This window comes from Hipposideros armiger, unplaced genomic scaffold, assembly GCF_001890085.2.
Source record: "Hipposideros armiger isolate ML-2016 unplaced genomic scaffold, ASM189008v1 scaffold_96, whole genome shotgun sequence".
Taxonomy (NCBI): Eukaryota; Metazoa; Chordata; class Mammalia; order Chiroptera; family Hipposideridae; genus Hipposideros; species Hipposideros armiger.
In genome coordinates, this window is record NW_017731446.1 from 3,852,478 (window position 1) to 3,870,240 (window position 17,763).

The 17,763-nt window shown below is 46.2% G+C and overlaps 1 protein-coding gene across 1 annotated transcript in view; it reads right to left on the reverse strand.

Annotated features, from left to right (window-relative positions):
• The window catches only part of CLSTN2 (calsyntenin 2), a 150,369-nt gene that overhangs the window by 126,605 nt on the left and 6,001 nt on the right, over window positions 1-17,763 (reverse strand). The window contains exon 4 of the mRNA XM_019645958.1: window positions 14,761-14,910. Within this exon, the coding sequence (XP_019501503.1) occupies window positions 14,761-14,910 (150 nt within the window). The remainder of the gene's footprint in view (window positions 1-14,760; window positions 14,911-17,763) is intronic.

Sequence of the window (17,763 nt, forward strand, 5' to 3'; positions counted from 1 at the left end):
CAAAAACAGCAACTTGTCTACCTGTCTGTTCCCTTTCCCCGATTCCCCAACACTGTTCCCCTCTCCCCAATTCCCCAATAAAATCTTTCAAAAAAGTCCTGGTGGCCCATTTGCCACTTGTGACCTCAAGTTCTCTAATAGAACATGGAACATGTAAGTGTTACCTGAAAAATGTCCTCCTCCCTTGCCTGGTGGTACCCACTTGTGCAGATGGACAATCTGCCTCGTCTCTTTACCAAGGGGCTCCTGTTGGCATGTGTGAGTCCCGCCCACACACTAGATATGGAATACTATCTTGCACTTGAGAATGAGGGGTGTTATAAGTCCACAGAGGCTGACAGCCAGAAGAGCAAAAGCCTTGGAGGTTGGGAGGGGTGAGATACTGTTAATATCTGCTTCTGGGCCTGGAGCCTGGAGGAAGCTGATGAAAGGTGAAAGATTCAGCCAATGCAAGGCTGTCGTTAACTAAACCTCCCAGCGGGTGGATGGGCCCCTGCTCCTCAGCTGCCTGGCTCTGCCTGTGTTCAGATGGCTGCCATCATCCAGGGATGCAGAGTCTCAGGCCAGAGATAGACATTGCATGGGGGACGCAGAGGGGCTTCTGGCCTCCAGCAAATGCCACATTAGTAAAACCAGACAACCCACTTGTCTTCAACTGTGACTGAAAATGAGGTCACATTTTACTTTAAATACTGACCTGCACCAACCAGGTTATCAGAAATGAGTCCTCTTGAGGGAAGGCTCCCACATTCGTTTTATGAAGCCAGAATTACCCTGATACCAAAACCAGACAAAGACACTACAAAAAAAGAAAACTATAGGCTAATATCCCTGATGAACATAGATGCAAAAATCATCAACAAAATATTAGAAAAAAAATTCAGCAATACAGTAAAAAGATCATATAACACCATCAAGTGGGATTTATTCCTGGGATGCAAGGTTGGTTCAATACCCACAAATCAATCAATATTTATACCACATAAACAAAATGATGGATAAAAATCATATGGTCATATTAATAGATGCAAAAAAAAACATTTGACAAAATCCAATATCCATTCATGATAAAAACTCTCAGCAAAGTGGGGATAGAGGAAACATACCTCCACATAATAAAGGCTATGTATGACAAACCCACAGCTAACATCATACTCAATAGGGAAAAGATGAAGCTTTTTCTTTAAGATCAGGAACAAGACAAAGATATCTACTTTCACCACTATTATTTAACAGAGTATTGGAAGTCCTAGCCACAGCAATCAGACTAGAAAAAGAAATAAAAGGCATCCAAATTAGGAAGGAAGAAGTAAAACTGTCATTATTTGCAGATGGCATGATACAATATTTAGAGAACCCTAAAGAGTCCACCAAGAAACTATTAGAACTAAGAAATGAATTCAGTAAAGAAGCAGGATACAAAATTAATATTCAGAAATCGGTTGCATTTTTTTACACCAATAATGAACTATTAGAAAAAAAACTATCAGAAAAAGAAATTAACCTCATTTACAATTGCATCAGAAAGAACAAAATACCTAGAAATAAATTTAACAAAGGAGGTAAAATACTTGGAAAACCATAGCCATTGAAGAAAGAAATTGAAGAAGACACAAATAAATGGACGGTAATACCATGCTGATGGATAGGAAGAATTAATATCATTAAAATGTCCAGACTACCCACAGCAATCTATAGATTCAATGCAATCTCTATCAAAATATCAATGTCATTTTTTCACAGCACTAGAACAACTAGTCTTAAAATTTCTGTGGAACCACATAAGATCCTGAATCGCCAAAGCAATCTTGTGAAAGAAGAACAAAGTTGGGGGAATCTCACTACCTGATATCAAACTATACTACAGTATATATAGTATATACTACAGTAATGAAAACAGCATGATACTGCCATAAAAACAGACACATAGATCAACAGAACAGAATAGAGAGCCCAGAAAAAACCCACACCTATACGGTCAATTAATCTATGACAAACGAGGCAAGAATATACAATGGGGAAAAGATGGTCTCTTCAGTAAATGGTCGTGGGGACACTGGAGAGATACATGCAAAAGAAAAATGAAACTGGACCACTTTCTTACACCATATACAAAAATAAACTCAAAATGGATTAAAAACTTAAATATAAGATCTGAAACCATAAAATTCATAGAAGAAAACATAGGCAGTAAACTCTTTGACATGACTCTCAGCAATATTTTTTAGTAATATGTCTCCCTGGGCAAGGGAAACAAAAGAAAACATAAACTAAAAATACATCAAACTAAAAAGTTTTTGCACAGCAAAGGAAAACATCAACAAAATGCAAAGACAACCTATTGATTGGGAGAAGATATTTGCCAATGATACATCTGATAAGGGATTAATATCCAAAAAAATATAAGGAACTCATACAACTTAACACCAAAAAACAAACAATTTGATTTAAAAATGGGCAGAGGAACTTAACAGACATTTCCCCAAAGAAGAGATACAGATGGTCAAAAGACACATGAAAAGATGCTCAACATCACTAATCAACAGGAAAATGCAAATAAAAACCACAATGAGGTACCATCTTACATCTGTCAGAATAACCATCATCAGTAAATCAACAAACAAACAACAAGTGTTGGCAAGGATGTGGAGAAAAGATAACCCTCACACATTGTTGGTGGGGTTGCAAATCGGTGCAGCCACTATGGAAAACAGTATGGAGATTCCTTAAAAAATTAAAAAAGAAGCTGCCATATTACCCAGCAATTCTACTTCTGAGTATTTATGTAAAGAAATCCAAAATACTAATTCAAAAAGATATACATGTATGCACCCCTCTGTTCACTGCAGCATTATTTACAATAGTCAAGATATGGAAGCAACTTAAGTGTCCATTCGTAGACGACTGGATAAAGAAGAGGTGGTACATTTATAGAATGGAATACTACTCAGCCATAAAAAAGAATGACACCTTGACATTTGCAACAACATGGATGGTCCTAGAGGGTATTATGCTAAGTGAAATAAGTCAAACAGAGAAAGACAAGTACTGCATGATTTCACTTATATGTGGAATTTAAGAAACAAATGAACAAACAAAACAGAAATAAACTCATTGATACAGAGAACAAACTGAGGGTTGCCAGGGGGATTGGGGGGATGAGAAAGAAAGGTGAAAGGGATTAAGAAGTACATATTGCCAGTTACAAAAATAGTCACAGGGATGGAAAGTACAACATAGGAAATCTAGTCAGTAATATTGTAATAATTATGTATGATGCCAGATGGGTACTAGATTTACTGGGGGGATCACTTTGTAAAGTATATAAATATCTAATAACTATGTTATACACCTGAAGCTAATATAATATTGTATGTCAACTGTAACTGGAAAATAAATTAATTACAAAAGAAAAAAGAAATGAGTCCTCTTAGAGGCCCCAGACAGGTTTCCCATTTTGGCCCATGGTCTGATTGGGCAGCTGTCGGCCTCACAGGCCTCCCCAAGTTTTCACTTCTGCTCAGATCCACTGGCCCATGCCTGCTGCTTCCGGAGTGAAGCCTTGTCCTGTCCCGTCTGACAAGTGGACGCCAGCCTCCTAGCCAAGGGCACCAAATGCAGATGCTCTGAAGGCACCCAGGCCCCGGGGGCTGAGGCTGACTGGGCCCCGTGCAGAGTCCTCCCTGCTAAGGGCCCTCCCTGCTAAGGCCACCTCACTCCTTTGGGTCAGGTGAACTGTTGTTGTTATGTCTATAGCCTTACAGAATCTCTGGAAAGTCCTGTCTACTTCCTCTATTGTTTGCATTAGAAATCTCATCACATCTGTTATAAAAACAAACAAGGAGAGAAATACAAGTCCATTTACCTCTGCTCAGTTTTCTCCAAACCCAGCTCTGCAGCCCAAACTTGTCTCCTGTCAGTCATTCAGCAAAGATGCTGAGTAGATGAGGGCCATACACAGCTCCCTAGAAGATGCGGTCTTTAAGCGCCATCCTCTCCTGGGGATAGACCTACCTCCCGGCCCTATCCCTTCTCCACCCCTTCAGCGTACCTGGTGAATTGTGCTGACCCCCTCAGGTCTCAGGTTCGGTGCTACCCGCTCTGGGAAGCCTTTCTAAAGGCTCAGGCGCCCTCACTCTCTGCTCTCGCAGCCCCTCGGCTGTCTGATCACTGCTCTGGCTTCTCTCTACTGGGGTGGTCTGTTCACCTGCTTGCCCTCACCCACCACTCCAGCTAAAGGTGCCCAGGGTTCACCTCCATCTGGCACAGAGTAGACCTAGAGGGAAGTTCCTGAGCAGAATGGAAGCTTTGAGAGCCTCTTTGTTGTGCCAGGACCAGGGCTGTCCCTCCATGTGGTTAGAGTGGGACCAATGCCCCAAGCCCTTGTCCTGGCATTGTAAGGCTCACAGTACACTCCACAGTGTGAATCCAGGGCTCCGTGGCGGAGCAGGGCTGACTCCTGATTCTCCAGCCTGCCCCTCTCCCCACCAAGAACCATGTGAAGTAGATGCAGGGAGAAGGGAGTATTATTCTACCCACTTTGGAAATGAGGACAAGTGTGGCAAGGAGAGTCGGGGCGTCCTGCTGTGGGTCACATTTATCACCAGAACCCAAGTATCTGTAGGTGTGCAGATGACGATATTGGTGTCCAGGCTGGCACCACTCAGTAATGCAGAGAGCAAGAAGGAAATCACCATTTAATAGACTCTTTGCTGGGCCTCTTATACATGTTACCAGTCTGCATGGCACCCATCTGAGGAAGGGAGCATTAGGGGGGCCATTTCTCCAATGAGACAACTGAGGCTCAGATATCAAGTGACCTGCCCAACGTCACACAGCCAGCACACGGCACCGAGAGGCTGGCCTGACTCTTAAACCCACTTTAGTGGCTTTTATTTCTTTTCCTCCTTTAGTCTCCTCATTGGTGACATTGAGCTTTCCTGGCATGGTGGAACCTAGATTTGAACCGTGATCTGTCCGGCTTTAGAACCAGCCCTCTGAAACCCTACCCTTTGTTGACTCCCTGCAGGGAAAAATTCTAGCTGGTTGTAAGTATTTAAAAGAGCTGTCAGTGGAAGAAGGAGTAGGCTGACTGCATGGGGCTCAAGGGCAGACAGACCCAGGTCCACAGAGAGCTAGGGTAGAGCATTTGGGGCTCTGAGTCAGGAGACCTGATACCCACATCTGTGTGTCTACCTCTCAGCATCTGTGTGTCTCTGAGCAAGCCCTAACCCCTTTGTGGTCCCCAAGGGGTCATCTGAGAAGCCTGAGGGGTGGCTTCTCTATCCTGAATGAAGGCAGGTCCCAGTTGTGGGCTTACGCTGTAGGAGCGACGCCATGCACACCCACCCCTCTCTCAAGGCTTCCCTGATGTGCAGTGACACGTTTTCTTTATAACACAAGGGAAGGATTCTAACTGCAGAATTTCCTGCAAACTACCTTTCTTCCAATGATCTCAAAAGGTGGCCAGTGTTCTCCTTTGCTTTGGGACGCAATGCAGGTAAACGGGCAGGAGCTCCGTGTCTGCAGACAGATGGGGCTGGGATTGGTGCTGGTTCTGGATATTCCTAGGTGTGTGGCAAAAGTCCTAACCTCAGTGTTCTTCTGCAGAACCTTAACCTCAGCGTTCAGGGTGTGCTGGAGAGTAAATGAGAAAGTGCATGCAATACTCTTAGACAGGACTTGGCCAGTGAGTCAGGTAACTACTATTATGACCGAGTACTGTCTGGGATAAGCAGTCTACCCATACTCCCTCCCCTTCAGGACTGAGATGATTGGACCCAGAAACTGTGGCCCATTTCCCGGTGCTCACCCTGGAGCCCCGGGGAGCAGGCAGAAGCCGAGTAGAGTACAGGAGCTTTTATCCGGCAGGTCTTTAAAGCACATTGAGATGCCACCAAGGAGGTAAATCAGCATCCTGCACAGAGCCATTTGTTGCACCTTAATGACCGGTGATTCTTCAAACAGGTCATTCTTCATGGAGGAGGCCCCACGAGGCCTCACCAGGAGCGCTCGTGCTTACCTGGCAAACCTGGGCAACCCCACTCACACTGCCGGAGTTAGTGGAATTCAGGCCTCAGAGACAGCTTTTCCAATTATTTGCAGGAACAATGCTCCATTGTGATTTTAAACATCAGAATCAAGGGAACTAAAGAGAGCTGCTGTCCCTTGAGCCCGCCTGTAGTTCTGTGCAGGGAGCTCCACTGGCAGCCTTTCATCTTTTCCTCACAAGAAGGCCTCGTTTTCCCCCTTATACTTGGGGAGGCTGAGCCAGGCAGGAGTGGCTTTCCTGAGGCTGCAGGCTGGGGTGGAGCTGAGCTGTGACCGACAGGCCTGGGTTCCCAGTCCCCACACTGTGCTCTTTCCATCCACCCACTGTCTCCTTTAGGTCCCAATCTTAAGCTCCAAAATCAAAGATGGGATGCTCAAGCCACACAGCCTTACTCAATTTTATGGATTTCAATGTGTGTGTGTGTGTGTGTGTGTGTGTGTGTGTGTGTGTGTTCATTTGTGTGACAGTACCTATTTTGCCAACTTTAACCATAGTATTATTTGCACCGTGACTTAGATTTTGCAAAGCACTTCCGCACATAGAACCTCTTAACATCCTACAAAATAATATGGCCAAGGATTATGATTCTCCTTACAGTTGAGGAAACCCAGGCTTAGCCAGGAAGGGGCTTCAGCAAAGCCTGTGACAAATCATGAGGGAGCTAAGGGCTGACTCGAGCCCTTGTCACTCGCCTCCCAGCTCTGTCTTCACTGTTTTGGACCTGATTCCTGCACCCCCACCCACCACTGCCTTCTCCAGGGTGGGGTGCAGGGCTGCGCTTGGGATAAGGGAGGGAGGAAGGAACCAGAGGAAGAATGTGGAGGGAGTGTAGGGGTAGGAGAGGGGAAGGGGGAGAATGGGGACACAGGATGAGGAGAGAACAGCAATGAAGAGGCGAGTCAAGAGGACAGGAGGAGGCTGAAGGTGGAGGGCACCGGGGATAAAGGCGCTGAGCCCCTGGGATGAACGTCAAATAAAGCCAGGTTCCAGCCTGCTGAACAAGGTGCATGGCGGGTAATTTCCATGCTCAGTTCTCCGACAGGAAAAGGTAGTCTTCCTGCTCTGGTGTGAGGAGTCATGCTTAGGCTCAGCATCTTTGGGTTTGAAACTTAACACCCAAGTCTCAGGCTCATGCTGTGTTTCTTTGGCCCTTGAGATCACCAGAGGCAACAGTAGCTTCAGGCAAATAGTATCTAACAGACGGAAAGTCTGCAAGCCTGGGTTTAATTGTGAATGAATTGCCATTTTAAGGGGACAGTGCATTGTTTCAACTCTTGCTACCCTTTCAAGATAAGTCTCACCACCATTTCATAGATAAGGTGTCCGAGAGGCTAAGTATGTTGCCTAAGGGCAGGGTTTGTATCTCTTCTGGACACTTTCCTGAGATGCTCTTTTGAAGCTGGTTACTTGCTCTTTTGGAAATTTCCAACCTCCTTGTTCTATTCTTTTTCTTCCTCCTGACATCTTGGTACCCTCTGGGATAGAGTGACATGAATTCGAATTCCATCTCTGCCATTTACCAGCTGTGAGATTTTGGGCAAGTCATTCAATTGCTTTTAGCCTAAGTTTTTCTCATCTGTAAAATGGGCTAGAACTGCTTACCTCACAGGGTCATTTCTGTCTTCTGTGCAGCGACCTTGCTTTGGACTTTTATACTCCTTCATCTGTGTCTACATATGTCCTTCTGATGTCCCATTCTTCCTAGGCTGTGCCAGGTACTCCAATAAACTACTCACTAAGGAGTCAGTGGACAATAATAGCTTCATGCAGGTGTCAGCAAGCTTTTTCTGTAAAGGGCTACATAGTAAATATTTAGTCTTTGAGAGCCATCTGGTCTCCGTGGAAATGATTCAGCTCTACTGCAAAAGCAGCCATGATATAATATGTAAACCAATGAGTGTGGCTGTGTGCCAATAAAACTTTATTTATGGGCACTGAAATTTGAATTTCATATAATTTTCGTGTGTCACAAAGTATTACTCTTCTTTTGATTTTATTTTCAACCATTTAAATTTCTAGAGACCATTTTTTAGCTCCTAGTTGTACAAAAACAGGTGGTTGACTATATTTGACTTGTGGCTATACTTAGCTGATTCCCAGCTTACTAGTGACTCCTGCAAGAGGCATTTGCATTTTAAGGGATTATTCTCTAGAACAAAAAGTTGGCACACTAATGGTGGAATCTCGGACACCCTGGCAGGACAGTGAAAGAGAGAACTGAGGGCAAGGAGCCGTCCTTTCCTCTGTCTGTCTGGCCATGTCCTAATACATCAGCCTGAAGAAAGGGTAAGATCGCCATGAAGCACTCTGATGGACACAGCTCTACCTTCTGAGCCCTGCTCCATTGTCATTCTAAGCAGCTCCGGGCACCTTTCTGGGCTTATCACCCTATGATTCAAAATCAATGCCTTTCATGTAGTAAAACCTAAGCCAGCTCTTCAGTGGACATGGTCAATAATTGATCTGACTTTTGGAAAGGCGGGGTGAAGCTGGTTGATCCTTAGGGCCTGGGCTTTTTCTCCTTGGAAGGGAGGTGGGCAGGTGGACAGCCATAGAGGGGACTGGTAAATACACTTGACAAGGCTTAGCAGGGCTCTTTTCTACCCCAGACATGCCGGACTGGCAACCGATCCCCTTGCCTATGGAGTCTTATGGGATTAGCCTGAAAATCTATCCTCCTTTGCTGCTCAGTGCTTTGAGTTGGTTTTGGAATAAATACATGACTTTAGATACTTTTCCAGAAGCATTCCCCTTAAAAGTGCACTAAGGAATAGTGATCTTTTCCAGCTGGTCTCCCTGTCCTAATTTCTGCATCCCAGCCACCATCGGTGCGACCAGCCGAGGAGTCCTTCTTCCCCAAGCGCCCCCTCACCATGCTGAGGCATGAGAGCCTCTGGGCTCCCCACTGACCCTGGGGGTGATACAGGTGGTCCTCCTCCATGGTCTGGTCTCCATCAGCTTGTCCAGTCTTCTCCCCATGCCCTGGCCACATCATGCTCACCTTCCTGACATCTGCTCCCTACTCTAGAACATCCTTTTCTTTGTGCTAAAACTATTACACTTCAAGATTTGGCCCAGGTGTACCTCCCTGAGGGCCCTTGCAAGGTTAAGTGGCTCTTCCTTGTGTCTCCATAGCTCCCTCCACCAGAGCTTGTGTCCTCAGGATTGCCATCATCTCTTTCTGGATTATGAACTCTGGTAGGTTGTGTCTGTCTCTGTATTCAAAGCCTTCAGCACACAATGGGCTTTCAGTAAAGGGTGAATAAATTCACTCCAAAAATATTTCCCATGTGTAATGTGTCGACTTCAGTTATCTCACAATGCAAATAACTAAGGGAACATTAATCTCAACCAGCAGGTTTCATGCTGCTATCTTTTCAACACAAAAACATTAGATGCCCTCCGGGTGTTTAGTGAATATTTTCCGCATGGCCTTCTTACTCATAGTGATGACCATGGAACAGTAACCACCAGATTCCCCCAGACTTAGTAAGTCAGGATCTGTGTTTTACCCAGCCTCCCAGGTGCTCATGTGCACATTCAGGTTTGAGAAGCACTCCTCTGCAAGATACCACCCCTCCTTCCTAAAGAAGTCCTGGTTTGTGGAGTGGTAGAAACACAGACTATCTGACACACCTGGAGAATTATTCAAACCCAAAACAATAGAGAAGAAATGGTTCAAGTGTATGACTGCATCTCCTTTTCTTTCTATTTTAAATAAGACACCTCATTATGGAGATAAAAGGAATAGGAGCTGGACCTATGGGAGGACCTCTGGGAACTGGTTGTAGCAGGTGACCTGGTGCTGGGCCAGGTGTAAGTGACGGCCATGGGATGGTGCTCAGGGACAAGGTGGGCCGTCGAAGATGGGGTTCTGCAGGGGTTTGAGCCGGGAGAGCTAATTCTTGATATGGGAACCTTGAATCTGGTGTGACTGGATGGATGTCCAGTCAGCAACATGTCTGGGAAGGAGGGGCCACCAGGAAAGTCTTCAGGGACTCTCTTTTAAGGGGAATTGTTTTACATAAGGGGACAGTGAAATACTGAATTTTGGGCCTAAACTGGCAGGGGCAGGTAATAAATACAAAATATGACTTGGGGAACATATTAAGTAAGTGTTGTGAAGACAATGTTGTCTTAAAACATAGAAAGAGATGGGCCAAGGGATTACAAAGAACAATAAAGAAAGGCATTAAGAAGGGATGTGTCACAAAACATAACGTATCACATCACAAACAAAAATACCCAAACTAGAAACTGCATTACAAATGATCCTCTGGGACAGAGTCTGTGGCCCCTTCAGGGGGATCAGCAAGGTTATCTCTGACTGGGCCCACTGCTATTATTGCTGCCATCACCCTGATAGCCTCCAAGGGCACTTCATCCTCTGTGGTGCTGTGAGCCATGAATGGATGCAGAACTTCCCGAGGGATGGTCCTCAGAACACACACGGGCCCAGGCTTGGGTAGTTATAACCGCTTGGCAAGAGGGAAAGAGACACCAAGAAGACTGCGAATCCAGACGCCTGGCATAGAGGCAGGGCACACTCCTGTCTTCAGCACGCGGCCTGCTGCAGCTGCACCTCTTTCCTGGTTCCCACTATAATCTTTCATTTCCGTGAATGAGAGCTGCCTGCAGGGATACCATTAGTTCTCAAAGCTCAGGGCAAACAAAGAGATCTAGTTCTCCTTCCACGCACAAGGTCTAGTTGATGCTTTGAGGACCTTGGGCAACTGAGAATGCAAGTGACATTCCCTTTGGCAAAACTCCACCTAGACCTGCAGCGAGCTGACCCTTACCACCTATTCAGGATTACAATCTCTGAATGCAGCAGAGAGGACAAAACTCATGGAAGAGCAAGACACACATGCCTGGCACTCGGGTTGTTTTCTGGGTGCAAAGCCTTCCTTCCTCCCTTTGCTGCCAGCTGAGCTCCCGATAAGCCCCTTTGCCAGTGGTGAGGGAGGCTGGTAAACAAGCTTTGAGTTTATGCTCAGTGAGTGCCAGGGGCTGTGAGAAGTATGGTTCTGCCCTCAGGGAGCCCATATTATTTCTGGGAAGACAAGACCAACCCACAGAAGAAGACAGAGACTGGAAAGCCATAGCCCAAGCAGAGATGATTTGGTCAAGGTCTAAAAGGCTGGTGGAAGCAGAGCCAGGGTCTGGGGTGTCCATCTGTGCACAGCTGGGGAAGGCCACCAGCATGCTGGGAAAGCCTGGGTCCACAATCACAAGGGGTTATTGTGATGGAAAATGGGACACCTGCCCTGGGCCTTACTGGAGCCAGGAGCAGTCGCTTCTCAGGCCCTGGGAAGGAAGGGAAGGCTCTGATTGTGAGCAGGGTCCCTTGCTTCTCCAAGACAGCTGGCTGGGAGAAGCTTACTGCCACGAGGGCTGGCGACGGTGCGACTGGAATACTCAGGGGAGACGGGAGGCCCCTGAGCATGATGGACTGTTTTCACTGCACTGCAATGCCCTCCTGCCTGCAGGAAAATGACTTGGCAGAAGTACAAGTATTTGAACTGCCAAACTGCTTGTGAGAAGTCAACTCGGGGAGGGGCCTCTGTTCTCCCGACAGTTACACCTGGCACCGGCCTGCAGACATCTCACTTACAGCTGGGCCTGAGGGTCTGGGGAACCATTGCAGCTCCTCATCCTGACATTCATAATCTTGACTGCTCACCCTACCCTACCCCTGACCTCTCCAATCTGGCTTCCCACTTCTCCCCGGCCCAATCCCTGTGCAAGCCACACTGGCTTCCTTATATTGTTCACTGGTGCCCTGAATGGCCTCCCCTCTCTGTGCTCCTCTCCCATTCTACATGGAGCAGGCTTCGCCCCACACCTGTTTCAAGAAGAGCCCACGCTTCCCCCTAGGGACTTGACAAGTCTCCCAGTGAGGGTCAGCCCGCTCTATCTGCAGTGAGCAAAGAAAACCAGCAAAACATGGCTCAGTCCAGTTTACCCTACAAAGCTGGGAGAGGGGGCTAGAGAAGAAATGCACATCTGGGACCAGCGGTGGTTTGCTCACCCCTGGGGGAAGGGGCACTTCCAGCTACAAGCCTGTAGCTCTGGCCAGGGGTAGAAGGGAGAGCAGGCCCCAAGATGGGTTGGTCAAAGGTGAGGGCAGCCCAAGTGGAGGAATTAAGTACGCTGGTAAGCTGGAAGGAGAGGAGATTCTTCTCCAGGTCTGGAGGCTGGAACAGGAACAGGAGGAAGGCACTTGGACCCCTGCTATACACATCAGAGAACCTGGAGGATCTGTCTATGGTCTGAAATCCTGCAGGGATGACGGCTGGGGAGAGAGACTTAATGGCTGACTACAGGGGGTAAGCTGGCGGGCGGACAGGAGCAGTGCAGAGTCCAGTGTCAGCTTCTGCCAACAAAGGCGGGCTGGCCGAGGCAGAAAAGCCACCATAAAGTACTTAATTCTGATGTTACACAGACTTAAATCATGTTGCCTGACACAGTGAACTGATGCAGGGAGTTGCTGATTGCCTTTTTCTCTGTTCCACAGAAAGTATTTTTTACCAAGGTCTCACTCACCATGCATTTGTCCCTTCATCGCTTGCCAATCACCTGCCTTGTGCCTGGCCCTGTGCTGGGCACTGGAGACGAAACAGCACATGGGCAAAGTCTCTGCCTTCAGGAACTCACTGTCTAGAGCTGTAAATAGCACCATGCACCAGAGGGTAGGTGCCCCACGCATTCTGCACACACAGGGCTGAACATTATTAAAATGGTTTTCTTTGTATACATTTAACACCGAAACAAGTACCAACTGTGTTAGAAAATTACATTTAAATGTAGGTACAAAAATGTAATCCCAAATCATAGGTGCCTCATTTATCAAAGACAAAAACCATTGGGGCCATTCTCCAGATAGGGCTTTGTTTTGCTTTTTAACTTAAAATCTCATTGTGAGCTTATTCCATGCTTAGAAAGGTTTTATATTCTTTCCAGGCTTTCTCTTCAAAAGCTAGGCCTTCAATGGGGCCAGTCCTTGTAAGTTAAAATAAAACAAGTTGAGTTCTTCATTCAGATCGCTTTTCATCCATCCATGCATCCACCCATCCATCCAATTATTCATTCATCCAATGACTATTTCTTGAGCATCTACCACTGGGGCCAGATATGTGCTAAGCCTGAGGAATTCGGTGGTGAACAAGAGCGAGAATCCTGCCTCCAGGGTCCTTAGGGTCTAGTGAATTATCCCCAACCAGAGCTCAGGCTTCCTGAGCTTGGGAACACAGTTTCCCATTCTGGCTTGTCCCTCTTTCTCTGTTTCTTGCTTAATCCTAAACAGACTGACACAAAGATGTCTCTATTTTGTTCTTTTTGTCTCATATGTCTTACCTGTGGCCCCGCTACTGAGCATTTCATCTTCTCTACTTTGCTCAAAGGTAAATGACTCAAGATCTGTCCAGAGTTGGGTCTAATTACCCCATCCCATCCTTCTAGTTGAAAGGTTAATGGGGTTAGGCTGTACAGAGAGGAGCACTTTAAGAGCTGCCTTCTGAGGGAAGCGACCCCAGATATCCTTGCTTTGGACCACGAGTTCCTGCCCATCTGGCCCTGATGAATTGGATGAGAAATAAATGCCTAACCAAAAGGCAGTCATTCAGGGTCTGACAGTGCCTTACATGGTGACCTGGTATCAGTCTGCCCATAGGGATGTGAGTGACTAATGCAACTAATCAGGCCCTCTCTAGGGAAATTTAAGGATGAAAGATAGATAGATAGATAGATAGATAGATAGATAGATAGATAGACAGACAGATAGATGATAGACTATAACAAGGGGCCTGAAGCTTAAGGATACACCAGGAGCAGGCAGTCAACAGAAGACACAAAGTGGAGGACTCCATGAAGCATCATTTAGGAGTAAGCAGTAGCCTAGGGCAGCATCAACACATGAAGCAGAAACAGGAGCAGCTGAGCAACCAAAATGGCGGCCTAGGTAACTCTAGCATCCCTGTTCTGTCCCTGGAACTATTGATGTCCCCACTGGAGCTATTGTTATTCTATAAGCCATCCAATTCTCTGTAAGCTCCATCTATGCAGCGGGCCTTGCCTGTTTGCTTCCCCTTAGCTCAGGGATAAACCTCCACCACCTAAGGGTAGCCTGAACCTTTGTTCCGTCTCTGTATCCTAAGGATCTAAACTAACACAGAAATCCACCTCCATCAAAAGCCATTGCTTCTCCATTCCCAGAGCCAACATTTTAGAAACCTTTCATCCAGAGGCTGGCTTCTGGATCTCCAACCTCTGCCTGGTCTCTGTGCAAGCCTAAGGAAGGACCATGCTGACCTTCCCTGGGTGTTGAGTGATGATGGAACACATGAAATGCACCAGCTAGACTCAGCATCCTTGGATAAAGTGAATAGGCTTCCTGGCCATTGCTGCTGAGCACTGTGGATAACTACTATTGTTTCAAAGTTGTCATGAGATTTGAGAAAAGGCACACTGGACAAACTGGGCACATGACCTGAGACGAGTTGCCTCAGACATTCTCAGTTGTAAAATGGGGAAAATATATCCCCTAGGAGTTGTGAGAATCAACAAGCTACTCTATTTCTTGCAGCAGAGTGACTGCCCTTTGTAAAGCCCTCTAGTTATGTGTTGTGATGGTTTGAGGCTAGGTCTAGTACCTTCTACACACCAGGCCCCCCTGCCTTCACTCTACAGGACGATGATAGGAGGCCCACCTTGCCAGCCAGGCTTGCAGACTGGCTTCACGTCCACCTGCACCAGTGTGTCCTGAGCAGCGGGCTTCTGTCCACAGTCGTAGGCGGTCACTAGGATCTCGTACTGGTGTTGCTTGTCATAGCTCAGCTTCTCGGTGTTCCGGATATTGCCTGAGGAGGACACAAAGATATTCAAAACCATTTCACATCAACACTGTAGTTCTTCAAAACCCCTTCTCCACTCCTCCAACCTTCACCAAAATGAAATGACCCCCTTCCCGATCTCTTTGTAAAAACAAGGGCAATGGGGCCATGGCTTCCACACTCAGCCTGCTTGTGCCTTGGTGACAGATTCCCAGGACCCATTGGCTGGAACCACCCAGGCTGTGAGATGGAGCTGCTAGGGAATTCCAAGCACATATTTGGAACCCAACTAGTTTGTGTTGGTAAGCAATGGGTTGTTGGAAAACTCCCTCTGAAAGTGCACCCCTGTGGCTGCATCCCTGGTGTGCAAGGTGCATGGAACTCATCAGCCATGAAACCTCTGGGAAGAAGATGGAATTCAGAAACGTCCTGACACACATTTTTTAACATCTGGGCTCATCGCCAGAAATGTTCACTGCCTCTTCTTACATTATTTTGCTACCAAATAGGAAGTAAAATCAATATGAAAACGTGTGACCTCCCTTCCAAAAGCTACACAGAATAACAGATTCCTTGCCCTGGTGGCAAAGGCATTTTTCTTCTCCAAGAGAGACTGAACATTTATCCTGAGCCATTTGTGTTGTTTTTATTCCTGTAGGTTTGGTATTATGATTCAGAAATAAATATGTGATAATTACCGAGCAACACTTTAATTGACTATTTTTAATGAAATACAGTTTGGGTTCCAAGAAACTAATATAGGCCCAACGTGCATTTCATATTTCTTAGTTTTTGATTCCAAGAGACTAGAGCCTTCCTTTGTTGAGAGCAATTTCATTCTTGCTTGCTTTCTGATGGTGGAGCTGACAGCAAATTAGAACTCAAATGTTATCATTATCCTTCACCAGAAGTGAAATTAAGAAAATTGAAATAAAAAAAAAACAAAACAAAAAACCCCAACAAGCAAATAAACAAATATGGAATGGCTGACTCAGGCATGTTTTTAGATTTCATCCAAACTAAGGGAAAAATACCTAATGAGATTTCTTGCACTCCAACTGACGCATGCTGTTCATGTGAATTGAGACAACAGAGACCAAGGCAAGAAAGCTTGGAAAATTAGAAAAGTCCCATAATGTTGTGTTTTTTTTAGAAATTTTCGAAATAGCAATACTGAATTATTTTTTTTAAGAGTTTATTGGGGAATTGGGAGAGGGGAACAGCATTGGGGAATCGGGGAAGGGGAACAGACAAGTTGCTGTCCTTTTGTTCTTCAGTCTAGTTGTGGAGGACGTCGCTTCACTGGCCCATGTTGGTATTATCATTGTGCTCTTCCTGGGTGAGGCAGATCAGTTGCTGGCCTCTGGACGGCTGCTCACGATGACTCATGGCAGCTCACCCCGGCTGCCAGCTGCTCACGGCAGCATATGGCAGCCCACTGCAGCCCCTCTGCAGCTGCAGCCTATGCTGTTGCCGGCGACTCACGGCAGCCCAGCTCCAGGTTGAGCTGTTGTTCACTATCTTAGCTGTAGAGGGCGCAGCATCACTGGCCCTAATGTGGGATCTGAACCAGGGTCCTTCTGCTCAGAGCTGGCTCTCCCAAGCCAGCTTTTAACCAACGCGCCACTCGGCTGGCCCTCCATAGTGTGAGATTGGAAAAGTTGATCCACCAATCACCCAATATTAGTTAAACGGTACTCAGGATGAGGCCCTGAGCAGGTACCACAAACGAGAGCACATGTGAGTGTGGGAGGAGGGGGGAGTGGTGGAGAGTGCTGATGAGGAGGGGTGGAGTTGCCCAAGGCATGAACCAACCATTAGAATCATTTGTTCCACTGTCTGCTCCGGACTTTTTTTGAAAATGCAGCTGCCTCCGTGCATTTGAAGTAAAATTTACGTTAACAAAGCCAGTCAAAAATCTCTGAATAAAAATGGGTTTGATGTCTTTTTTGGCCTTGTGGCTGGTGTTCAGAATCCCTTTCATGTTCCCCCAAATATTTGTTCCAGTCTCCGCTTAGGGCCCACACAGGTCTGGGACAGCTCAGTGTTGGGTTGGTAACATTTCCTATGGGTTCTTTGAACAAACTAGTTTGTGGGTACAGTTGTCACAGGGGAGGAATTCTGTCAGGTGGAGGCCCTGTAATATAACCATGAGGAGGAGGTTTCAGCAACATCAAATTGAATTTTCAACAAAAAGTTTTAACTTTCTCTTTCTTTAAAGTTAAATGGCTCTCAAAAGAGACCTCTCTTCGAAGAGGAAGGCTTAAGGTTTACAATCCGTGTGACATTAAGCAGACCAAACACGATCGATGGTGGTAGAAAAATAAACACACAAGCCGGCAATCCTGGGCTCAATTTGTTGCAGCTCCTCTTCCGTAACTGTCTTAATGAAACTGTCTGAGAAACTAATTTACTTTCTCTGCCACCACCACCTTCACACATGTGAGAATGGGTCTCAGAGCAGAATTTGCAGCATTAGGTAAAAAACGAGAGTGTAAAATTATGACCAACTGTTGTGTGGGGGAGGGTAATACTTGGATAAGACATAAATTGAAAATTTTTCTGATAGCTCAGGAGAAGCCATCCATTTTGTTACAGTTATACTTTTCCCCCCCTCACATTTGAATGATTTCTCCTAGTAGCAGTGCCTTCTTAGGAGACCTGAGTCCACAGTTAACCCAGGTGAGTAGCTGTCCCTGGGCCTGCTCCCCTGTCCCAATGAACCTGGGAAGCTAACTCTCAAGAAACAAACAGTACCTACCTTGCATATTGGTGAAGGTAGTTTTTGAAAATTCAGGTGGGGCGGGGGTGTGGGGAGTGGGGTGTATGTGTGCGGGGTGTGGGGTGCAATCAGACAAACACAGTGGCCTGCACACTCCT